The sequence below is a fragment of the Stegostoma tigrinum genome, chromosome 3 (assembly GCF_030684315.1).
Source record: "Stegostoma tigrinum isolate sSteTig4 chromosome 3, sSteTig4.hap1, whole genome shotgun sequence".
NCBI classification, from domain to species: domain Eukaryota; kingdom Metazoa; phylum Chordata; class Chondrichthyes; order Orectolobiformes; family Stegostomatidae; genus Stegostoma; species Stegostoma tigrinum.
In genome coordinates this window covers 61124719-61150939 of record NC_081356.1, presented here as the reverse complement: position 1 = coordinate 61150939, position 26221 = coordinate 61124719, and the positions used below count along the sequence as shown (strand labels likewise).

The window sequence follows — 26221 nt, the reverse complement described above, 5'->3', positions numbered from 1 at the left end:
GGTAGAGGCGGCCATTTAAAAAGGTTTCTGGAGTCGGTCAAACTCTTCAAAAATATGGCGCGTTACCTCCATAATTGTGGTTTCCTTCTTTGCTAACTATTCTAGAATGGAGCCTGTAGCCTTTGAAAAGGTTACTTTAAATTTAAAGTCTTCAACTGACAAGTGCTGGTCATCATTAGGCGTACCTGCTCTGACTGATTGGAAAATCACCAAGTACAGTGCTAATATCATATCTGAGTTATAAGCCATGGGAAAACGCCCTGTGTAGGCTTTTGGGTTTCTGACCAGTTGCTGGTTCACCACACACTGGACAAAAAAAAAGGTCAAATAGTAAAAGAGCTGCTTAATGACTCTCAAGGTTAGACTCATAACTGTTTTCTGAATCACCTTTGTCACTTGAATGGATATATTACAGAACAAAAAAGTGAGTGGAATACTGCAATATGGTGGCCTTCAATATATTATGTCACAATAAGATTTCTTGCAGAAGGCATTCCCAAACTGAACCTCGTCTTAGTGATGAGGAAATGCCGCTCAGACTGGAGTCTTTTTCTCAAACAAAGAGTGGAGCAAGGCATAAAAGCAGGAGGCACTTGTGCTAGAGGGCAGGTCATGTTTTCCCATGCAATTATGTTCTTCTCAGCTCATCACACATTCATGCATGGGTAGACTGCCACATTTAATGGGCAGGAAATTCTTCCCTCGACCAGAACCTTCCAGGGTCCAACATCAAGGCACCCCATTTAACAGTCACCTAGACAGCACTTCATTCTCCACAACCCAGGAGCATCCCTTAGTCTCTCATCACTCCATTCATTCCTGGAGATGCCAGAGACCAGGCAAAAAGAATGGCACCTTACTGTAGCAATGCCTCCCTAGAGATTTTCCTGAAGGCTGCTCACAGTTGATTTTCCCTTTCAATGGCAAGGAGAAGCTGTCTGACTTATGAAGGCAATGAATAAAAATGGTAATATGGCATAAAGATAGGAGAATGATGCCGTGGACATTTCACACTAGGCATCGAATAACCAAAATAATGTTCCTAAATTATGTTCCAAGAATGATTTTAATAGATTAAATATTGTGGGGACTGTGCAAACAATTTCATAAATTTCATACTTCAACAATTTCATTAAAAGTGCTGCAGGAACAGAAGGCTCAATATCAGCCACACAGTTTGTTTCTCCCCCCATGAGGTTACTTGTAATTACTACCTAATAAGGACAAAATCTATTTAATATGGAAACAAGGTTATTCACCTCAATCATGTCAACCCATTCTCGTACATTGAGGAAACTCTTTTCACATGTGATATCATACAGCAATAAAACACCATCTGCGCGCCTGAAATAAGACTTGGCAATACTTCGAAATCTGAAATATAAGCAATAAGATCATGGCATCATTTCTCTGCTAACCATTTCATTTTCTTAAAAAAGTAGTACATTGTTGGGCTAATATGTTTCTAGTGCCATTAACACATAATCAATAATTAAACTTCCTTTTCTTAGCCAATTGCTTATGTTGACCAAGGACAGGATTGTAAGCCAATTTCAGGAAACTACACTGCAAAATTTAGCTCCGCGGTGCCTGCAGTTTCAGCGGTTCATTTATTGCATGCGTGCAATGCTGCGTGTACTACTTCAGGTAACATTTTGATGCTGGACATTAGGAGAGTTTTCAGAAGTACATAGAGTTGGTAGATTGGGACATTAGTCAGTGTCATGCGATGCTGATCTGATGCCAGTGATGCCATTATTGATCTCTGTGTTCCAGCTAATGCCCTTCTAAACACACATCACTACTCAGTGCATTCGCTCAGTGCTATTTGGAAGTGGTCACAAGAATATATGGATGTACCAACGCCAAATGAACTGCAACTCACCAGCAACAACTAAGAGGATCTGAATGTTAAGGTGCTAGTTAAAAATTCAGTCACAGAGCCTATAGTTACAAGCATCCTTGGCCTGCAGCATATAAAGGGAGATGGAGCAGGGAGCAGGGAAGAAGGCAAGCTGCTTTCTGACAGAGGAACAGGAATGGGAGAGCACAGGTGGATTTAATGGAGTTAGAGAGATACCATGGGACACAATTCACACATGAATTCCATGGGACTCAATTCCAGGATTCCCTATGCTGTGTCTCCAATTTTCAACAATGAAGATTAACGGTGCAAGCTGGTTCAGATCGCAAACCCCATGCTGAACTCCTGACATGGTTAAGTGTAGGGCAAAGGGTATGGGGGCATAAGATGGCATAAGTTGGCAAAGAGAGTGTGTTGGAGCAAAGAGGGTGTGACAGCTGTCATTATTACAACTGATACAGAGTCCCAGAGCATTGAGGCAGGTCATTTACCCAACCCTCCTCAGCACATTGTAGCTGTTGTTTACTCTGAACTCTTTCTGGGGACAGCAGACCCAACTCAAGCAAGCATCCACCTCCTTGAACAAAAGTCCCATATTTGCTCACATTTTCTCCAGAGGCAAGCATTGTGAGCCAAGAAATTTCCCAACCTGCTAGCTGCTTTAAAGCTGAAAATCTAACTGAATGTGTGATGATTTTTCTTCACAAGAGAGGTGTTTATAGAAATCTGACACCTTTGCAGACACAACAGTAACCTCAGAGTACAGTGACATAGGCACTGTTGATAGCTGTGAAGATGAGCATGGCAATAAACTTCTTAGCAATGGGATCTTCCCAATCTGGAGAAAGGGACATCTTTTAACTTCTCCCACACAAATACAAAAGAAAAATACTGCAGGTGTTGGAGATGCAAAACAAAAACAGGAAATGCTAAAGATACTTAGCAGGTTAAATCTGTGAAGGGAAACAGTGTTAATATTTCAGTTTGATGGCCCAACATCAAAAAGGAACTACTGAACTGTGAAGTAGTCGAAGCAAATGATAGATTGAGGGGAAAGAAATACAAAAGGGAAGACTGTGTTTGGATGGATAACAGGAAAGATCAAATAAGCAAAGTGAAGGAATAATGAAAGAGATTAGAGAAAAACATCAGCAAAAAGGAACAAGATGAAAGCAGCAGTTATAATCTACAACCTTTTCATTCAATGTTGAGTCCAGAAGGCTGCAGAGTTCCAAGTCAAAACATGAGGTGATGTTTCTCAAACATGCATTGAGCTACAGTGCACCAAGAGCAAAAAAGTCAGATGAGAGTAAGGTGGGGAATTGAAATGACAAGTGACAGGATACTCAGAGTCATGCTTGTGAACTGAACAGAGGGCTAGAGAGTGAGTTCAACAATTTTAGATCTGGCTCCACTTGTTTTGTTTATTTTTCTTCCCTTGCTTCACATGGCATCTGGACATTGTTATGCAGCTATTCACACCTCATCTGGAAATATTCTTTGTTTCTCTACCTGTCCCATTTGGCCTTTGCCCAATAAAATCTTTTGTCATTTTTAATCCCTTCAGACATCCACTCTATCACAGAATTTTACATTTCTTCTCCTTCCCCTCACCCCCTTTCACTTGCACAGTTTCATTTATACGTCTATCTTACCGGAGTACTGATGAAGGGCCATCAACCTGAAACATTATATACTTTCCCTTCATAGATGCTGCCCGAGCTGCTGAGTATGTTTTTTAGATCTGACATCCCTCAACTTGTTGACAAAAACTTTCGGGGAAAAGGCAAACGGTTATTACACCAATAGAGTAAGTGCATTGTGCTCTCTCAGGCCAAAGAAAAGCAGGCAGAGTCTTCATGTAGGGAGGAGGAAGAACCCTCACCCCATCCCCCTCTCTGATGAAGGGTCTAGGCCCGAAACGTCAGCTTTTATACTCCTGAGATGCTGCTTGGCCTGCTGTGTTCATCCAGCTTCACACTTTATTATCTTAGAGTCTGCATGTAGCTTTGCCAGGACAGCGAGCTTCCCCCATTGTGTAGGCTGTCAATGGCAGCCAATGTTTTGCAGGGAATGCAACTAAATGAAGAGATAAAACACAAATGCATTGAAAAACAATGTTCTTATGCCTCCTTAACCCACTAGCACTGGAGTGGTGGTGGTGTTTCTTCAAGCTAAGGTAAAATAAAGTTGTTTTTTTTTCCATGATCGCAACACAGGTAGCATCCTTGCACTTTTCTGCTTACTGCCAAGGCAGGAGACAATGTTTCAGATTATAATTAACCCTCTTTGTTTTCCATACCTTACAATGACAGCCTGTTGAAAAGCTAACCAACAGATGAATAGTACATTTGGCTTTAATGTTTGTGTAGTTTTGTCACTTTAAAACTTCCTAATTTCTAATACCTCTCTTGACCTGCAGTGTCCCATAACTGCAACACCGTTCGTTCTCCATCAACAATCAGAGTTTTCATCTGAAAATCGACACCTGTGTGAAAAATAAGGAGGGCATGGAAATAAGTAAATGCTGCTCTCAGTGACAACCAAAAGTGTAGAGGCAATTTCTTGCTCATATTTTGACACTACACAGCCACACTCATATTCTCAAGACAAGGGAGGCAGTGGTGACATTGTGGTAACAATAAAGGAATCACAATCCAAAATTCTAGGTTAATTTTCTGGGGCATAACAGTTGGCGACATTTGAATTCAAAGGAGGCCACAGAAGCTCTGCTGATGGTCTGGCCAATAACATCCATCGCTCAACATTATTAAAACACATGTCTGAGCATTGGCGCTGCAGCATTCAACTCTTCACAATTTACATAAATGATCTGGATGAACAGACTAGCGATATGATAACTAAATTTAATGATGACCCAAAGATAGGTAGGAAAATGAGTTGTGAAGTGGACATAGGAACCTGCAAAGATATATGTTTAGTGAGTGGATTCAGATCTGACAAACAGAGTATAATGTGGAAGTGTGTGAAATTTTCTGGTTTGGCAGAAGGAGTTAAAAAAATAAGCTTATCATCTGAATAGTGAGATTGCAGAGCTCTGAGATGCAGGGAGATCTGAGTATCTCAGTGCATGAATCACAGCAGGTTATGCCGGCACATTAAGTAATTAGGAAAGCTCAGAGCATATTAATGGCTTATTGCAAGGAAAGGTAAGTGTGACGTGAAAGATAATTGGGCATATGTAAGAATGTAACATTAGGGTTAAAATCAGATCAGCCATGACTTTACGAGGAGCAAGGTCAAAGGGTTGAGAGACCTACCCTTATTCCTTGTTTGTACATTCAGAACTCATTCAAGGGTTTTTACACTAAGACAAACAGCATTTAGGGAGGCCAAGGCATAGTGGTAATGTTACTAGTCTAAAATCCCAGGCTAATGTTCTGGGGACACTGGTTCAAATCCCATCAAAGCACATCATGAAATTTAAATTTTAAAAGGTCTGGAAAGAAAGGAAAGCTTAATGGCAACCATTATCAATTGTCATTAAAACTCATCTGGTTCCTAATGCCCTCAAAGTGAAGAAATGTGCCATGCTTACTTGTTCAGACCTATGTATAAGACCAGATAAGAAGCAAGGTGGTCAACTCTTTAGTAATGTCTGAAATAACCCGGCAAGTCACTCTGTTGCAGAACAATTAGCGATAGTCAATAAATCCTGGACTATCCAGTGATGCCCACATGTCATGAAAAAAAACTTAAAAAACAGGCATTTTCATGAGTTCAAAGATTTCCCAGACCACAGCATTTGAAATGGGACAGGCGGTGTCACCTCAACATTTCAATCATTTGGAAAAGTGTAGATTCAGTTTCAATAACTTCTGGCTTGTCATGTTATTTCTTCATATGCAAACTTCCAAAAACACTGACCCAGTGGAATGATGATGGCAAATATTAGCAATTAGCACTGCAAAAGATGGGCCATTATTTGCTAATTACTCCTACTGCTATTTGTGGATCTTCATTGTGTATCAATTAAGTGTTTCATTTCAAAAATACTTCAAAGGTGACTAGGCATTTTGGATGTTAAACAGTTCTGAAATGCACTACGTAAACACAATTTCTGAAATATGAATGACACTTTACAGCTTTAAAGAAATTAAGAAATACAAAGGCCCAAAAAATATTTGTAGTGGCCTTGTAGTTGCACAGGTGATTTAGAAACTGTACGAGGTGTTCCATGATTATTTTCTTGAGAACTTACAAGACAGAACCTCCATCTGTCTCAAATGACCAGTGAATCCCGACAATAGTGTTCCTGTTTCCTTGTTCTTAGTCAGATATAAGTTTGAATGCTGGTACCCTCAAAATCAGCTGTAAATGCCTCCTCTTAGGCTTGTTGGAAAAGGCACAATAATTTAATGTTTTCTTTTGAATTTTGTAACCACTGGACCAGTCAATGAAGTGGTGTTTTTGAACAGAGGGACTAGTGGTGCAGGTTCATACTTCCTTGAAAGTGGCATCACAGGTTGACAGAATGATGAAGGCGGCGTTAGGCATGTTTGCCTTCATTGGGCATTCTATATAGAAGTTGAGGCATCATGTTGCAGCTGTACGTTAGTGAGGCTACTTTCGTAATACTGCCATACAATTCTGATTACCCTGCTATAGGAGCAATGTTGTTAAACTAGAAAGGGTATATAAAAAAATTACAAGGATGTTGCAGGGCCTGGAGGGTTTGAGTTATAAGGAGAGGCTGAATAGGGTGTGACATTTTTCTTTGGAGCATTAAAGGCCTAGAGGTGACGTTGTAGAGATTCATAAAATTATGAGGGGCTTAAATAAGGTGAACAGATAAGACTTTTTTCTCCAAGGGTGGGGGAGTCCATAGCTAGCGGCTATAGGTTTCAGATAAGAGGGAAAAGATTTAAACGGGACCGCACAGAATGAGCTGCAGAGGAAGTGATAGAGGGTGGTACAATTACAACACTTAAAAACATTTGGACAGATACATGAATATGAAAGGTCTTTAGAGATATGTGCCAAATGGGGGCAAAATGGACTAGTTCAGTTTAGGACACATAGTCAGCGTGGACAAGTTGGAGCGACGGGTCTGTTTCCGTGCTGTATGACTCTTTTCTTAGGGGAGCAGGGTTCAACATCAACTTAACAAGATTGAGCCAGCAAAGCTTATACAATCAAAAGCATACTCCATACCAAAACACGATCCTAGTGTAACTATCAGGGCCATGTCAATTTTCAGGGCCAGAAACAACTCATAAACATGTAGAAATTGATTCATTGAACATTCTGGCAAACGCTTCTAAAATAGCATCTAAATGCTAATGCAGCTCACTGACAGTGGAACCACAGCAGGAGGAAATAAAGATACGCAAGGTGGTTAAACTAATGAAACATACCTAAAGTGGCACTGCTGTTCCCACGAAACTCATTTTTGCAGAGTCGAAGCAGAAAGCTTGACTTGCCCACGGCTGCATCTCCAGCAAGCACTACCTTGAAAGCCTTTTCTGAATGAGGATATTTGAAGTTTCCAGCTGTGTTAGTAGGCTGAAAAAAGAAAACATTTCAATCAGAAACCACTGTGTTCAATTCAAAACACATTTAGGAGTTCTGAACAGAGCAAAGTAAGTGCTTTTGATCTGAAGGTAAATCAATCAATCAGTGTGCTTGCTAATTCACATGTTGCTCACGTATTCAGATAACTGGATAGTCTGATTGGAAAATATAATTCTCTACATTCCAAGTTTTTTTTAGAAAAGTATTAAATGCAAGTTATGACATGTCAATAATAAATGAGGTTAGAGACAAAATCAGCTCTTAGATGGTGTTATTGCTAATTTATTTAATACCTGCAGCCATAATTTAAAAATCTATTTTATGGATTTATTTTCCTCCCTCCTTCTAAGACCACTCATTTATACTAATGGATGTTTCTACTTCCATAATTTTCATCTGGCACATTCAACAAAACAGATATTGTTCATACATGAATGGGAGGAAAGGGGTAGAATTTATGTGACAATATTCTTGATCGCAGCCAAAACTTCCAATTTTGCCTTTCGTTTTTGTTCTCCTAGAGGACTCTTATTGAAATTATGGTAGGGTAAAGGAAATTAGTGGTGCCATTACCGACAGGAAATGTAACCACAGAAAGAGAAAGGATAGGGAGCGGAGTGTGAGTGGGAATAAGAGCATACTAAATTGCACACCAGACTCTAGTTTTACTTCACCATTTCAGCCACAGTCACTGCAAATTGGACATGAAAGAGATTCCAGCGCCCAGGAGGAAACAATGCTAAGTCTATCTCAGCTAACTCAATACTAGACACAGACGGATTTGAAGTATCCCTGATGTCAACGTGACTTCATTATTTTTTTAAAATGAGAATTATAAATAATGTCCAAATGAATACAAATATCAATACAACCACTTGATTTGTATTGACATGAAAGAAAAGGAACTCACTGAGGTGAACTGCTATTTAGAAATATGTAACAAGTATTACCTGTGTTGAAAATGCAGAGATACAGCGCCGCGAAGAGGAGACTCCAGAATTGCTCCGGCTTACTGCCTGTGAGGGTTTCCAGTCCAGAACAGTATTCGTACTGTCCTGACTAAAAGCCATCTCATCCTGCATGTCAAACTCCTACAAAGAATTTGCAAATATATTGTAACTCACAGAGTTAAATGTAGGAGACCACCTCCACTCACTCTAACAATCATCATCAGTAACTACCACAGCATCTGCTTCTAGGCAAACAATAAAACAAATAACAACTCACTTTCGTGAAATTAGCTCAGAAAAATTATTGGCTAGGGCACTAGAACTGCACTGCTTTTCATCAAATTGTAGCAGAGGGTCTATTACTTCTAGCTGACAGAGTAGATGGATCCTGTGTTTAGTGCTTATCTTAAAAAATAAATAGCACTTTTGACAGGACAGCACTGAAGACTCAGCCTTGGTAATGTGCCTGAGTCCTGGTGTGCAGCTCAAGTCCACAGTTGACTGACTCAGAGGTGAAAGTGCTACCATCTGCCAAGACTGACATCTGATAAACTTTTGGCCCTTTATTTCAATCCAGATGTTTCAATCCAGTAGCCATTCTCTTAACAGTGTGTCCAGTGCATTGGGAATACACAGTGATGAGGGCATGCAAGCATTCTCACAATTGCAGTTTTTCAGATGCCTTTTACTAATTCATGTAAAGAAATCCTGTTGTAACACTCAAAAAAGTGAAAATATATTCAATTCTCCAACCAATATTCAAGGCACATATGACTCAATCATAATACATTATTGGTTTATTTATCTCACTATTGTTTGTGTGCCTTTTTAGGTATACAAATATTGATGTATTTATCCTTAATGTACTGTATCCATTGAGTAGTACAACGATTTTTGCCTGTGATTCCTCAGAGTAAGGTAACCATCTCAATCAATAGTATCCAGTGAGGTGGGTAACAGAAGGCGATCAGAAGGTACCACTGGCCACTGTAATGCAGTTTTGGGAGCAATCTGAAAACAGATCACCTGTCCTTCAGGCCCAAAGAAAGGGGGTGGTATGGAGAAAGTAAAAGGGGACAGCAAACAGAAAGGTACATTATAATTAAGTGTAGAAAATCTTAGTAACATCATGAATGTAGCGTCAAAATGAGTTAATTATCAGTACAGTACTTTGCAGCCAGTTTCCACAGAGTAAATTATGAGTACAAAAGAACCTGGGAAATCTGTGCTGTAAACTGTTCAATTCCACAATAGTTCAGTTCTATAATGCATGACATACTTCAATACTCAAAGAAAATGAAGCTTATGAAGATGGGAAGAGTATGCTATTCAGCTCCTTGAGGCTATTTCACAATTTAATTACGTTAATGTCAATCTGTATCTTGACTCTATTTACTGGCTTTTGCACCATTTCTCTCAAAAACTTTACCTAACAAAAGTCTTCTAATCACAGTCTCAACATTTTTGGACATGTTTTTTCCCTTATTTTAACCATCTTTTATGCAAGAAGATAGTCTCTGATTTAACTCCTTTTTCTCCTGCTTTAAGATTGCAACCATTGTGCTGGATTCTCCACCTGAATCTGGGTATCTGCACAACTAGATATACTTAGCATTTTAAAGACTTTTCTTTCATTCACCCTTCCAGCTTCTAATCTATTCTTTCATTCACCGTTCCAGCTTCACAACACAGATGAAGGAGGATCCTGTGGATATGTTGTACTTAGATTTCCAGAAGGCAAGTGACAAAGTGTCATTTCTAAGGTTGCTATGTAAAATAAGCACTTGTAGTTTAGTGGGTAAGATTTTATCACAGATAGAGAAATGATTTACTTAACAGGAAACAGATTCATTTTCACATTGGCAAGATGTGATTAGTGGTGTGCCACAGAGATCATTGGTGCAGCTTCAACTAGTTACAAAATTATCTCAATAACTTGGATAATAGGATCAAATGTACAGTAGCTAAATTTGCTCATAAGACAAACATAGGTAAGAAGGTAAATTGTGAAGAGAACACAGAGTCTGCAAGTAGGTAAAGTGAGTAAGCAAAAAACTGGCAAGAGAGCTATTTTACACACCGTTCACATTCATTTGCAGTGGGTGTACTTACTGCCCATGCCCCGGGGGCAGCAAAGAGTCAATCACATTGCTGGAGTAACATGTAGGCCAGACTAGGAAAGGGCAGCAGTTTATTTTCCTAAAGTACATCAGTGAACCAGATGGGTTTTTCCTGACATTCGACAACAGTTTTACAGCCACAGTTAGATTCTTAATTCTAAATTTTTATTCAAATTCAAATTTCACCATCTGCCATGGCAGGTCCCCAGAGCATTACCTGGATCTCAGGATTAATAGTCTCATTATAATACTACAAGGAACATAGTTTTCCTACTTTAAGGGAGGCAATCTGCTTTGACGGGAAGACCAGAAAAGCCACATATTATTTAAATGGTTAGAGAATGCTCTTGTAGAGAGGGTTCAGAGTGTACTTTTACATGAATCACAAAAAAATACATAGACGTACAGCAGGTGATTAACAAGGCAATGGGATATTGTTGTTTATTGCAAGGGAATGGTAAACAAGGGATTGCTGGCTGTGTGCCTTGCCTTTAAGGATTCTATCTGTAGTATGTACACAAGGTTGTCTCTCTTTCCAGTAGTTAGTCTGCTCTTGGTTTTGGAAGCTGCACACAGAAATCAGTTTTCTGTAATGTCTATTCATAACACATGATGCGATATAATGTTTTAAATAAGTTAATCCAGTTGATCAGTCTCTAATGAGAAATTGATATCAGACCATTATCATTAACATGACATGATGAACAATAATGGAAAACATCATGCTGATGAAGCCTATCATATTGGCACAGTCAGTGAACAATTTAATCCACAGGCAAAACACATGGTCAACAGACTTAAATCAGGCCAAAATTACAGAGCTCAGTGTCTTTGTTCAGTGCAGTGTCAGAGAATTGAAAACGTAGATTCCTTGTATGCAGACCAGTCCTGGTTGAGGGGCCTGTTTAACAACTAATTGAGAAAGGCAAGTGATCAGGGTGTATGCTGGATTAATAGCAAACAAATGCAGGTTAGAGGGATATTGTCAGAACAACAATAAAATTCCCTAGCTTACACTGGAACAAAGCAAACCGCCTAAGAGAATTCAACATATTTGAAAAACACTCAGAACTGTTGCTTCTCGATTTGGTGTGTCCAATGCAGCCAAGCAAACCAATAAAATGTGCTTAGCAATTGGGAAAAAAATCCTATACAGACTTAACGTGTCAGAATGAACAGCTACAAGACCCCTAAAAGATCTGGAACACAGTAGAAGGCCAATTCAGAGGTTAATTAAACCCGTATATTCAGTAATTAGAATTCAGGTCATTTAGACAAGAGGTCCACAGAATCCACAGACCACTCATGACCAGATACAGTGAAAAGGGCTCATATAAGACTCTTCACATAAAAAGCTAGGCAACAGAATTATTCAGCTCCAATAAAGTCTGCCGAGCATCCCACTAGTGGTGTATACACAAAGTGACCAACAAACCAGAATTTGACAATGTGCATAATAAAACAAAGCATGTTGAATACACCTTTCATGCCATCAATCTCATGAAAAATTAATGACATTACACCATTTGAAATATTTGCAAAATTTCAAGTTGTCTGCCTTAAGAAACTCGTGACTATTAGTTACTGGATAAGAGTAACACTGAGGTAATTTACTAACTCTCTGAACTTAAAAAAAAAACTTGAACCACACATGGAAAACCACGATGAGGCCTACAGTGAAACTTTCAACATACAATGATTCATCAGTTCTATGTGTGAGATCAATTGTGCTGGAGTGCAATTACAATCAATCAATCTGCCTGGACATCAATTATTCTCCATGATAGACACTGTTGGGCCAACGGCAGATATACCAGCATGCTGTGACCTAACCCTGGTCAGTATCCTTGGAATTAGTCAGACATCAGATGATAAATCAATCTCAGAAACTTTGCATACCATTTCAATTCACAATTTAACACGAAACATAACCAGAATGTTCTGAAAAAATTGCAAGTTTAGGGGATCGACACCTCACAGAAAGGCTGAAGAGCATACATGCTGGACAAAAGCTAGCCAATCGCATTGGCTTCGGATGTTCCGTCTGCAGTGCAGTCCAACTACTCTAACATTGAATTGGAAACATATACCTTAGTTTGTGGAATCATACATTTTCATACCTATCTTTTCCACAAAATATCTGGGTGGAGACTGACAACAAATCACTGCCAAGATTACACTGTTTCCCAATAAACAGCCAAGGTTACAACTATGAGATTATGTTCAAAACAGGTAACTTGAGATTCACAGCTACTTTACCCGGATAAAAAAGAAGATATGCCCTTGGATCTGCAGTTGACTTCATTAACATTGAACTTTAAGATGTTTTCCAAATTTACCTGATACATTGTGCACAATGTAAATAATAAGAACCAAAAGCTTCCAAACTACGGAAGCTATGGTAAAACATTATTTTAGGGAGGAATGATTCAGTTCAGCATGCCCATAAACAAAATATGTCCCAGAGGACTGGAGCACAAGTTATGTAGTTCCTTTTCAAGAAGGATAGCTGTGATAAATTGGGAAATTTCAGACCAGTGGCCATCAGTGGTAGGGTGACTAAGGAAAAAATTCTGGAGAGGCTTAATCTCCACTTGGAGAGGCAAAGTTTAATCAGGGATAGTCAGCATGGCTTCGTAAGAAGGAGATCATGCCTAACAAATTTGACTAAAGTTTGAGGTGGTAACCAGATATTTAGATCAGGGAATGTTGATGTAGTTGTTAGGGATGTCAACAAAACCTTTGTCAACGTCCCATGTGGGACATTGATACAGAAGATAAAAGTGCATGGATAATGGGAACTGCATATACTGGAGAATTCGAGATAACAAAGTGTGGAGCTGGATGAACACAGCAGGCCAAGCAGCATCTTAGGAGCACAAAAGCTGACGTTTCGAGCCTAGACCCTTCATCAGAAAAGGGGAATGGGGAGACGATTCTGAAATAAATAGGGAGAGAAGGGGAGGCGGACTAAAGATGGATAGAGGAGAAGATAAGTGGAGAGGAGAGTAGGGGTGGGGAGGTAGGGAGGGGCTAGGTCAGTCCGGGGAGGATGGACAGGTCAAGGGTGCGGGATGAGGTTAGCAGGCAGGAAATGGTGGTGCGGCTTGAGGTGGGAGGAGGGGATAGGTGGGAGGAAGAACAGGTTAGGGAGGCGGGGGCGAGCTGGGCTGGTTTTGGGATGCAGTAGGGGGAGGGGAGATTTTGAAGCTTGCAAAATCTACACTGATACCATTGGGCTGCAGGGTTCCATTGCGTTGAGTTGCTGTTCCTGCAACCTTCGGGTGGCGTCATTATGGCACTGCAGGAGGCCCAGGATGGACATGTCGTCTAAGGAATGGGAGGGGGAGTTGAAATGGTTCACGACTGGGAGGTGCAGTTGTTTATTGTGAACTGAGTGTAGGTGTTCTGCAAAATGGTCCCCAAGCCTCTGCTTGGTTTCCCCAATGTAGAGGAGGCCACACCGGGTACAGCGGATGCAGTACACCAGGGTAACTTGGAAAAATGAATCCAAAATTGGCTTATTGTTAGGAGACACAGGGTGGTGGTAGAAGACAGTTTGTTTGAACAGAGGCTGATGGCCAGTGGTGTCTCACTGGGATCAGTGCAGGGTCCCTTATTGCTCATGGTATATATAAACGATATAGATGAGAATGTCGGGGATGATAAGTAAGAATGCTGATCACATGAAGATTGTCTGAATGGCTAATAGTCAGGAAGAAGGTCTTAGCTTAAAGGAAGATACGGACAGGTTGATCAGATATGCAGATCAGTGGCAAATGAATTTAACTCTGAAAGGTGTGAGGTGATGCACTTCAGAATTTGTAACAAGGCCAGAGAACACTCAGTGAATGGCAAAGCACTAGAAAGCTCATAGGAGCACAGGGATCTTGGGTTGCTTGTCCACAGATTCCCTGGACATGGCAAGACAGGTTCATGGGGTAATTAAAGCGGCATACAGGACACTAGCATAGATTACAAGAGCAGGGAGATCATGTTGGTGCTGTACAAAACTTTGGTTAGGCCACAGATGGAGTTCTGTATGCAGTTTTGGCCACCTCATTCTAGGAAGGATGTGACTGCTATCGAGGGGGCACAGAGGAGATTCACCAAGATGTTGCATGGGACGGGGCAGTTCAGCTATGAAGAGAGGCTGGAGAGATTAGTGTTGTTTTCTTTAAAGCAGGGCAGGCTGAGAGGGGACAAGGCAGAGGTGCTTAAGATTTTGAGGGACATTGACAGGGTGGATAGGAAGCAGCTATTCGCCTTAGTTGAAAGGTCAACAAGCAAGGCGCATAATTTTTAGGATATAAGAGATTAGAGAAAACATGTTTCACTCATAGCATGGTGGGAATCTGGAATGCACTGCCTGGGAGGGCTGTGGAGGCAGAACACTTACAAGCTTTAACAAGTCTGCAGATGAGCACCTGACATGTCATTACTTTCAATGTTAAGAGCCAAGTGCTGAAAAGTGAAATTAATGTAGAAAGGTCAACTCAGACTCAATTCACCAAAGGGCCTTCTCTATGCTGTATGATGCTATGACTCTAAGTGAGATCATACTGGCCTTTTTGGGATGAACTAACATTTCCTAATGAGATGTTTTTTAAAAAAGGGGGGTCTCATATCAGAATTTTTGTGACCAGCTATAATTCAACAACTTCATTATACACAAGGGCATAGATCAGATGAGAATTGCAAGAGTTTCAGAACATTGGCCAGATTGAGGCATTGAAATCCTTGTTATGGACTGTGAGATTTGTCAAGGGCATATGACAAGTTTTGGTAAAGAACCACAAACACTATGTGATCCCTGCCCATCTTCGGTCCAAAATTGCACCCATCTTTTTTTCACGTTCATGGAAATGGCTGCATTGTCATAAAGTTGACTACTTTATCAAATACTCCATCATTTTTCAGTCACACATGCTCTAAGCTCCTATCAATTCATACTACTTCTACACATTATCTTAGGACCCACAGACTAGTAGAATTCATGATTTGCATGGTCAAAGATCTAATCTTCACATACGACGAATGAAAGAAGGCCAGCTTATTGCAATATTACATTTGAGAGCAACATTCAGATCGCAACCACTCCATCACCAGCAGCGTTCCCGAATGGCAGGCCAGCGACAACCAATTCACTGGCACATAAAAAAACTCTTACTGAAACTCAAGAGAAGATTGTAAAAATGCAAGAGAAGGTGACTAATGTGCCTGATAAAAATGTGAGTACAGAATTGCCAAAATCTCAAGTGGGACAATACGTTCACATTCAGAATCCCATAGAAAGTTTATGAAAAAAGTCAATGTGACAAGAATGTGTTCAGAGCAAAGACCTATAAGGTTGTACACATAATAGCACAAAATTAAGATGAAACAGAGGACTGTTCCACTCTTGCTGTATCATGTTAAGTAACTAAGCATAAACAGGAATGACGAACAATATCATTGCTTACAATAGGAAACCATTTGCTCCTCCAAACGTTATGAGATCTGGAGGTATTATTTTACCTATTACAGAGACTCTTAGGCTTACTTGTAAATGTAACGATTTAAACTTCCTTGTTGAAAGAAGTGTATACAATACTGCAACTGGCAGTTCGTCTGCAATGGGTCTGCAAGTTGCAGAGAAATCAATTGGTTTGGTGTAATGTCTGCTTTATAAGATGTTTTACTGTTTTAAATAAACACACCCATGGAGACAACCAATTCCTGATGAGTGACTGAATAATAAAGGTATTTTTGATAACATAAAAATAAACACTTTGCGCAGTCCTACGGGGTTTTGGTAAGGCGAAATCTGCGGTGTTGTGAACAGCTTTCGTCTCCTTATTTAAAAGGAAGTAAACGTAATAGAAGCAATTCAGTGAAAATTCACTCAGAAGGCCGTGAGACTTTGCAACTGTCTTCCCAACAATGAAGGCAATAGTTACCAGGGATAGGAATGAGTAAGAAGCTTAGGCCACAATCAGATCAACCATGAACCAACTGAATGGCAGACCAGACTTGAGGGGCTGAATGGCCTAATCCTGTTCCTAATTCATTTATTCAATTTTACGTGACAATATAAAAATTGATTTCCCTAAAAAACAAAACCGTGAACTCACAGAAGCAGAGTACTATTTAAAAATTTGTGACAGAAGCTACCTGATGTGAACATGCAGCACTGTAGCCACGTGACAAAGAGGCTGCAGAACTGGTCCGGCTCACTGCTTGGGTTGGTTTCCACTCCAGAACTGTGCCTGGACTGTCTTGGCTAAAAGCTACTTCATCCTGAATTTCAGGCACCTACAACAAAATCACAAATACACTTTCACTTACAGAGTCAATGACAGAAGGCCAGCATTGCCGAATCTGATTATCAAAAACCAGACAGTAACTGATTTGAGACTCTTGTGTCTATATGTAGACCAATGTACTGTAACAACTTTTTAATTCCTAATATTAATCACCTGATGCATTTAAGTGTATTTAAAAGGTCTCAACCTAATAACATTACATTATTAGCATTCTTTCAGATGCAGCAATCATCCATTCTCCTTCCTCCCATACAAGTGGAGAAGCGCTGCTCTGATGGGAGGACACTGTGCTCAAACCAAATGCAATTGCTGCAGCTGAAATGTAACAAACAGGGCAAAATATTCTGTAACTGTATTGATCAAACTGGCATTTAGTAACCAGATAGTCAAACATTTGAAGAATTGTGAAATTAGACACTTACACGGTTAATTGTTTTAGACCTGATCAAAAATACAGAATCCAGAATTTATTTATTTCTCCAAAGAGGAATCATTTATTTTTGTGCGGATCAATAAATGCAGTTCACAATGTACCAAAGATTTGCATCAAAATGTCACACAGCCTGTTTGGTTGCTTACATCTGTGTCAGAAGCATCTCCTCCAAAGGCCTCTTGTGCACAATGTGCTCTTTCAAAATGTCTTTGATGTTTGAATTCACCCTCAGAATCATATTCATTTGAATCTCTCATTGTAGACATGCCACTGTCAAAACAACTTTCAGTTAAGCTTTCAACTTCACAACTTGCTCTGCGCATTGGGTCACATACAGCCAGTGACTCCATGTCTTCATCTAAGAAAGAAGATCTGGATGACCTGTTAGAAACAACAATGAAAATCCAATGCTTTAGTTTGCAGTGTTGTTGACGTTTGGAGTCAAAGGAATGAGATCCTGTAAGTGTAATGTAACCCTCTTTAACTGAAGGGATCATTGAAACCAACACAGCAGTCAGTTTTCCAGATGTTTGTGAGGAAATTTTAGTTTCATCTCATTGCAACTTTGACTTGAACATTCCCAAATTTCTACTGAGGGAAAAGAAGTGCACTTAAAGGTTGTTGAACATTGAGGTAGAGGACCTTTTTTAATACACACAGAGTGAGAGGGGAAAGAGGCTACCTTTTCAAATCCAGACATAGGCCCAAAACATCAGCCTTCCTACTCCTCCGATGCTGCTTGGCCTGCTGTGTTCATCCAGCTCTACACCTTGTTATCTCAATGGAAGAATACAGATGCCTGTCCAGATAAGATTATCACACGCTGAGTTTTTAAAAACCATGCTTCAATTTATTTTGGGTGAATGACAATAGAAAAGATAAATTTATCTGGAAACATTTGCACTTGACGTGAATTTGTTCATCTGTGAAAATTCATTTCAGTAATTCTCTCCACCGTTCCCCCCTCAATCACCTGTACAACTTACGTAGAGAGCCTGGAAATTTTGCTTTATTTTTATTTTGCAAGAACAGTAAAAGCTTAGGAAGCAACACATTTTGGCATTTGTTGACAGTACACAAAGTAGGAAATAGGGTTCTTAATTTCAGTATCTGTAAAAAGCACTTTTTTATTCATTCTTAGAATGTGGGTATCACCGGCAAGCCAGCATTTATTTCCCACCCCTAATTATCCACAGGGCAGTTAAAAATCATCCACATTGCTGTGGTTTTGGAGGCATATGTAGGCCCAACGAGGCAAAGTGGACAGACTTCCTTCCTGAAAGGATGTCAGTGAATCTATAATAATTATAGGCCAGGCAGTATCACCCTTTGAAGAACGATACCGACCCGAAATGTCCACTTTTCTGCTTCTCTTGGAAGGTGGTGGGTGTCTAGAATTTGATTCCTGATTAGATAGTGAAAGTAGAAACCTTTTTAGCAGAATTTTAAGTTGAATACTTAATACAGTTTCATTCTGCAAAATTGGTTCTAAAATGACTGACTTGAATGTGTTTTACTTATGGCTAATTGTAACAGGAATCGTTTAGTGTAAATTACCTTATCAAATGTATTCAATATGTCTTTAATATTTACTTAGGGTGTGGACATAGATCAGTAATCATGTTAATTATGATACAATCGCTACTTTACATAGTTCAAGAGACTGTTATGACACTTAAGGTTGAAGAATCGATTGAAGGTTTTTTTCTTAAGACATGATGACAAACGACAGGTCTCTTCCTGGTCTCAATATGTGTTCACGTACCACGCTTTATTATAAACTTGTTCTTTGTTTGCTGATCACAATTTTATTTTTCTTGGTTGTTGATTAGCATTTTGGCACACAACGACTGATACCAATGAATTTATTGTAAATTGATTTTTAAATGCTGATTCTGTCTCCAGGATGTCTGATCTTATTTTTAGTTTTAATATTGGCCCAGATCTGAATTGACCTCCTATCCCCATGCTGAACTCACCATCATTTGGTAAAATATGGTCAGCAAGGAGGAAAAACAATGTGTTATATTTGGCACAACAATGTTGGAACAATTAGTTTTATTTTCCTCAGTGACAGATGCTTAGGGGAGGGTTAATGTTTTAACTTTCTTTTGAAAACACTACTCCTCTATCTCCCTATTGTAATGTCACTGGATTAGTCATCTGGAGCCCCAGGCTGCAGGGGAATGGGTTCAAATCCCACAATGGCAGCTGATACCATTTGAAGTCAATTAATAAAAAAAAGTGTGGGCACTAAGATTAGTTTGATAACAACAATCTAGTTCACTGTATTTTTTTTTAAAGAAATCTAATATCTCTACCTTCTCTTGTTGACATGTGCCTCCAGATAGGGAAGACATGTGTTGCTTCTTAACTGCACTCTGAAGATGCAGCTGGGCATGGACAACAACTTCTAGCCTTTCCAGCAATACCTACATTCCATAAAACGTACAGAACATAACTTAGGGTAGAAAGCAACAAACTAGTAGTATTATCATTGGACTGTCAATCGAGTGACCCAGGTAACGCTCTGGGAACCTGGATTTGAATACTGCTATGGCAGATGGTAGAATTTGAATTCAACAATTTAAAACAGAATCTGGAATTAAGAATCTAATGATGACCACGAATCCATTGTTATTTGTCAGAAAAAATTGGTGAACCAGCCCTTCTATGGAAGGAAATTGCCATCCTTCCCGGGTCTGACCTACATGTGACTCCAGGCCCACAGCAATGTGATTGACTTTTAACTGCTGTCTGGGCAATAAATGCTGGCTTAGCCAGTGATGCCCACATTCCTTGGATGAATAAAAAAAGTTAACATCGCCCCCATGGTATTGCATGATTCATAATTTCCATAAATGTATTTCTCAGAACAAAGTGAACAGCAATAGGCCACTGCGGATTAAGGTTCCAACACGCTACACAACTAGACTGTTGATAAATACAGTTCATGCTACAAAGCCATTATCAATCTCAGAAGTATTTACAAAGAAGCTAGCTCAGTTACCTTGCTATTAAAAAAGGGGGTAAAATTGTAGCTTTATTTTAAAGATTTTTGCATAATATAAAGTACCTTTTTAGCAACATCAAATCCTATAGCGCTTGACAGCTTTTTCTTCTAAACATTCAAATAAAGGAACAGAGGGAAGAATCTTGCAATGTGTTTTGGATGATGCACTTACCTCAGCTAAATGTTTGGAAAAAATGTGAAATCGGAGGCAGGTTGGAGGCAGGTAGTATTGCTGAGCAGGACAGTCAGGCGCAGCTGAATTCAGTATCTGAAATTTAAGCTGCCCTGATCTCTGATTGGATCAGCATGAACTGAGCAGTGTGCAAGACCGTGGTGCTGTAGATAGGAAACTGCATTTTGAAAAAACATGTTCATTAAACATGAACACCATTGTGAGGATGTTATACTTATTTTCCCAGCACTGCATTCAGGATGTCATAGGAGATCCCAACAACTGATTTTCCACGTAACCCACTCCCATTCTCTTTGGTGGGGAGGCCTTCCCCAACCCTGTATAAATGTCACCTCTGCCTTCATTTTCAGATAAAAATTCCTGATAACTTGGTGGTTTCTAGTGTTTACTGGCTTCCATCACCTTCGTACTGGCTTCCATCACCTTCGTAGCCAGAACATGTCAACTCTCAAATAATTCTTATTTCTTGCCAAATATCTTGCATCAGTATTACTGAGTGACAATACATTCTAAAATTATTAGGTGGTTGTCTTTCTGAAAATGAATGAGTACACAATGTTGTAAATGACAAAATGATAATTGAATTGCTCGCACTTTTTTTTTTGCAGGCATAATAAGGCCAACGATTTTGCCTGATATCCATTCCAGGATCATCTGTTTGTTGCTTTTTAGTTGGCAGAGACCACCTGGTTGCTGAACAAAAATTGTTATGATTTTATGATGTGCAAAGAATACTTGCCTGTCATATGGTAAAATCTGAGGAGACTGGTATCCAGAATGCTTTGGGCTACTTCTAAACATGGCATTTCCTGGAGAGGAACTTGTTGCATGCTGCAATATTATTGAAAATTCCAATCACTTGTACGTAATAATATTTTGCAAGTAAAACTCTTAAGCTCTTTCTTCAGAAAGCTGTTGGTGGAGGACTAAGGATAGTCGGGACTTATTACACAGCTCCCACTTGGGCTTAAGTTTAAAAGATCTCCTCTCTAGTTGTAAAGATTTAAGTACATTTTGCTGCTTCAAATCCAAAATAAGTCTGTTTTCTCTGAATTTAGCATAGCACGATAATATCGCTAACAATGACTTCAATTAAATATGCAGGATCATTAGCTCATGTTTAAAAGAAAGTTTCATGCGCATGGCGGAGATGTGATTTATGCTGAAGCTGATTAAAGAGATTAATTTACGTGGCACCTTTCTTACTTTAATACATTCATGGGATGTGGGTGTTCCTGGCTCGGCCTCCATTTATTGCAAGTCATGATTGTTTTGAGGGGGGAGAAAAGGACAAAGGACAAAAGTGGTGGTGAGCTGCCATCTTGAACGACTATAGTCCATGCAGGGGTAGGTACTTCACAGTGCTAATTAGGGAGGGGGTTCTAGTACTTCCAGCCAGTGACAGTAAGGAACAGTGATACATTTCCAATTCAGATTGCGGTGTGGCTTGGAGGGAACCTACCAAGCGGTGGTGCTTCCATGTATCTGTTGCATTTGCCCTTCTATGTAGTAAAAGTTGTTGATTTGGAACTGTTGTTGCGATGCATTTTGTAGATGGCACACACTGCTGTCACCATGCGGCAGTGTTAGTGAGACTGAATAATAAGTGCAGTCAAGTGGGCTACTTTGTCCTGGATGGTGTTAAGCTTCTTGACCAATTGTTGAAACTGCACTTATCTACACAAATGGGGAGTATTCCATCATACTCTGACTTCTGCCTTGTAGGTGACGGCTTTAGGAGTTAAAAGATGAGCTACTTTGCACAGAATTCTTCATCTGACTTGCTCTTTTGTGCACAATGTTTACACTGGTTGGTTCCATTGAGTTTCTGGTCATCAGTACCCAAAGGATAATCACAGTGGGGCATCAGTGGTGGTAATGCCACTAAATGTCAAGGAAAGATGGTGGAATTCCCTCATTGGAAATGGTGTTAACTGGCATTTGTGGTGTGAATGTTACCAGCTACAAGCCCAATTCTAATGGGTCCATTCTTGAGATGCCTTAAAATGCCTATCTCCTCAATGGAGTACATTGTGAAATGTCATCACTTTTGTTCAGTGAGGTCATACTTGCAGTAAAATGAAACGTGTCAGTTTGTGGTTTTTGGTAGTATTGGCTGAGAGTTAAATATTAACCTGGACACCAACAGAACACTCCCATATTATGCTTAATAATTCCATGAAACATTTTGCATCCTGAGCAAGCAGCTAGAGATTCGATACAATGACTTATTTAAAATGTACTTTCTCTTTGGAGCTGCATTGAAGTGCATGCTCAAGTCTAGGAGTAGGATTTGGAAGTAAAACTTGTCACCTTGCAATGCAGTGTAAAAATAGCTTACAGTCCCAAGATGTGCATATAGGTTTTATGTAAAGAAATGTAACATGTTTAGTCAATGTGTCAGGGAATGTGCTTCACATTACAAGCATAATCCACTTACACGACAATAACATATTTCAGTTGTACACTTACCAAGGAAGTTTTATGTTTGCTGAAACTGTTTTCCAGGGCAGATCGCAAACCATCATTGCTGTCATGAAGCTTTCTGTTAGCTGACCTTTAAAAGGTTGGGGAAAGAACAGATATCAAACTTGCATTTCAAAGACAACTGGTTTCTTCAAGAAGGATGTAACATTATATGCCAAGAGAGAGAAATTTGAGCCCTTTTGTCAAAATATTTAGGGGCACTGGATTTATACTTTTCCGAGATATGGATTTTGTGCTCATTGATAAAACGACAGCCCTTGTCATGATTTTTCTTTGAAGAAATCAATCTTTGTGGCTTGGATTCATTTTTCCTGACCCCAGTATGAATTGGGCTCAAAGTCAAAGTCCGGGGAGATCAAATTGTTCAGCAGTGATTTTTAAAACTTCTGTCAGATCTTCTGTTGGCCTTTTCTCCAGGAAAAACCATTCCCAGCCTCTCCAATTTATCCTCACAACTAAAATTTCTCATCCTTGAAACTGTTTTTGTAAAGCACACAAGCATTAGTAAACCCTTAATTTCCACCTTTTGGAAGTAGTAATGTTTAGAAATTACTTTTCCAGTGACTACTACTCTCCCTTTACACTACACACAGAATTTGTTTAAATTCAGCCTTCAAACAAACGGTATGGGTGTCTGTGCGCACACAGTTGGATCAGAGTCCATAACAAATCATAGGAGATAGTGTACCTGTATGGGAACAGACTCTGGGTATAAAATTAGTTGCTCTGGGACATAGAAGCTGCTTTACAGTAATTATGAACCTAGTGTGATTTTAGAAACTAGTTACATCTCATTCAACAGATTTAACATTTTCAAGAGATTTTAAACAACGTAAAATATCTTTTTTTAGTGACTTCTAGTTGTTAGTAGCCTACAGAAACCTAAACAAAGCAGCACGCGGGGAAATGATCACTGATAGAAATTTACACGTCTAATTGCACATGAGCAAACTCCAGAAATTGTCTGTTTCACAGAAGTAATAAGGATGACAGTTACATTACTGTTACTTCCACAAAATCTAGGCCATAACATTTTACAACAGATAATATGAAAAATGTTCACTTCAAGGCATGTCAGGAAAAATGAACCCACAGTTTGCTAAATTCACTGATTTACACTGTTCCATTGAGAGGAGAGATAACAATGAGGTTAATGAGCAGTAGTTAAAAGCTTTTTTTGAGGTTTCTATAAGCAATATGGAGGTTCCAAGACCTCCCAGAACTGCGCTGTATTCAAAAAAATAGCTTTAAATATGATTGGGCCTTTTGACAAATGTTCATTTCAGAGGGAGGAGGGAAATCCCTTCTCATCAGTGTATTAGCAATAAACCAAGCAAGCTTATCACCTGACCAAGAAACAGTCCAAAGTTAGTAAACGGTAGTTTGATAGATTATTGACATGAATTTCAATTACCTTGATTGTTTAGCATAGGGAGTCATTTTGGCTGACCCAGCAATTTTAGGGTTAGTATCTACAGTTTCATTCAACTGAATTAAAATTTCACTGTGGTCCCAAGATCAAGTAGCTAGGCCCACATAACTGCAAGGTCACAAAAGACATAGCACCATGGCATAAGCAGATACCCACACACATATGAGCTGCCAATATCCCCACTTAATCTAAACAGCGAAATCTCTTCTAGGATTCCAATTGCTTGCAGCAGTATGTGTGAGTGGCTTCATTGAAGGCCTCGCACAATGGGATGGTGGAACATGATCATGGGCCATGTGTAGCAGAGTTGGCCTTTATTGTCGAGCGGACACCCTGTTGCCTGCCTGGGAAAGGGTGGAATTTTCTGACTGCTGCAAAATTAAAAAGCACTGTGGGCATTTTATTCATTCACAGGATGTGCCTGTCACTGGCTAGAGCAGGATTAGTCGCCCATTCCTAATTTCCCAGAGTAATTTCCCAGACAGCAGTTGAGAATGAACCACAACACTGTCGATCGCAGTCACATGTAGCACAGCAGTTTCCTTCCCAAAAGCACATTAAATGAACCAGATTTTTTTTTCCCCTCATCAATACCTACATGATTACCATTGGACTGTTACTTAATTTCAGGTTTGTTGAATTTGAATTCTGCTTTGGTGGGATTTCAACGACATCCCCACAGCATTATCTGGGTCTCTGGACTAACAGTCTAACGATAATACCCTAGGGCATCACCTTCCCTGTGTATTGGCACATTAGCAAGTGTTCAGTGATTGAGTTCTTGGTTTGGCCTCATACTTCTTGAGGGATATCCTATTTATCCTGTCTAAGTCCTCCTCTGCATATTCTGCTTATGTTGTAGAATGTGACATTGCAACTACTATGCCCCCTCAGCAAAAACTTCCAATTGCTCTATTACTTCTCCACAGTGCTTCACCAACTTTACTTGAACACAAATCAAAACCACCTCAGCTACAACCTGCAGAGTTGCCCTTTAAATAGCCCTAGAATAGACTTCATCTTGTTTCTGAACGTTTTTGTTTCAGTTTTGAGTAAAAAAGGCATAGCCTGCACATTGGTTGATCAATTTTGGTACATTGACATTGGTGTGTTGATGAATGCCAGTGGTATCTTGATCTCTCACATTCAACAACTTTGAGCACATACAGGAATACATCCATCTGCAACATTTCAGTTAGATCACACTGTCTGGGCATCACACTGTCTGGGCATTAGCTAGCACCATCTCTCATGCTACAAATGTACATGTAATATTGCTACATCCATTATCATTTTAAGTGTTCACACCAAGTTGTGAAAATATGAATTCACCAGCTTTTAAAGGATCAAAATATTCAGAAGCAACACATACACAAGAAAGTATTTACCATTTTAAATTAAAGATACTTACTGAAGCATTTCAATCTGACGTGTTAGGCTGTCCCTATCATCTGTATACCCCTTGACCATGTCATGATTCCTGCAATAGAAGTAAAATGAATTTAAGTTAGAATGTGCATTTTACACAAAGCAACAATTGTGAGTACACTTTAACTTGAAGTCTTCATCCTATTTATTTTACCGAGCTAAATTCAAACTTTGATCTGCATAGTCACTTTTCAAAGTATCTATTTCACTTTGCAGCAGCATTATGTTGGTCTGTGCTTCAAGTAGTTCTTTCCTCAATTTATCATTTTCCTGTAAAAGAAATAAAAAGAGCATTAACATTGCTGAATTCTGTTTGAGCCTCAACACCCTTGCTTACAGATTTTGTTTATAGACTATTTTAAATTTACAACAGATTTTATAACAATATATTGCACCACATTTACAAAACACACTACAAATCAACATCTAGGCCAGGTAAAAAGGGTAAAGTCATTCTCATC

General features: G+C 39.4%; 1 protein-coding gene across 1 annotated transcript in view; it reads right to left on the bottom strand.

Annotated features, from left to right (window-relative positions):
• Nucleotides 1-26221, bottom strand: part of rasef (RAS and EF-hand domain containing) — a 60779-nt gene that overhangs the window by 10756 nt on the left and 23802 nt on the right. The window contains exons 6-15 of the mRNA XM_048525300.2: nt 25915-26030; nt 25744-25812; nt 22886-22970; nt 21153-21244; nt 17354-17588; nt 16623-16763; nt 8350-8490; nt 7243-7390; nt 4271-4352; nt 1260-1374 (exon numbers count right to left, since the gene is read on the bottom strand). Of these exons, the coding sequence (XP_048381257.1) occupies nt 1260-1374; nt 4271-4352; nt 7243-7390; nt 8350-8490; nt 16623-16763; nt 17354-17588; nt 21153-21244; nt 22886-22970; nt 25744-25812; nt 25915-26030 (1224 nt within the window). The remainder of the gene's footprint in view (nt 1-1259; nt 1375-4270; nt 4353-7242; nt 7391-8349; nt 8491-16622; nt 16764-17353; nt 17589-21152; nt 21245-22885; nt 22971-25743; nt 25813-25914; nt 26031-26221) is intronic.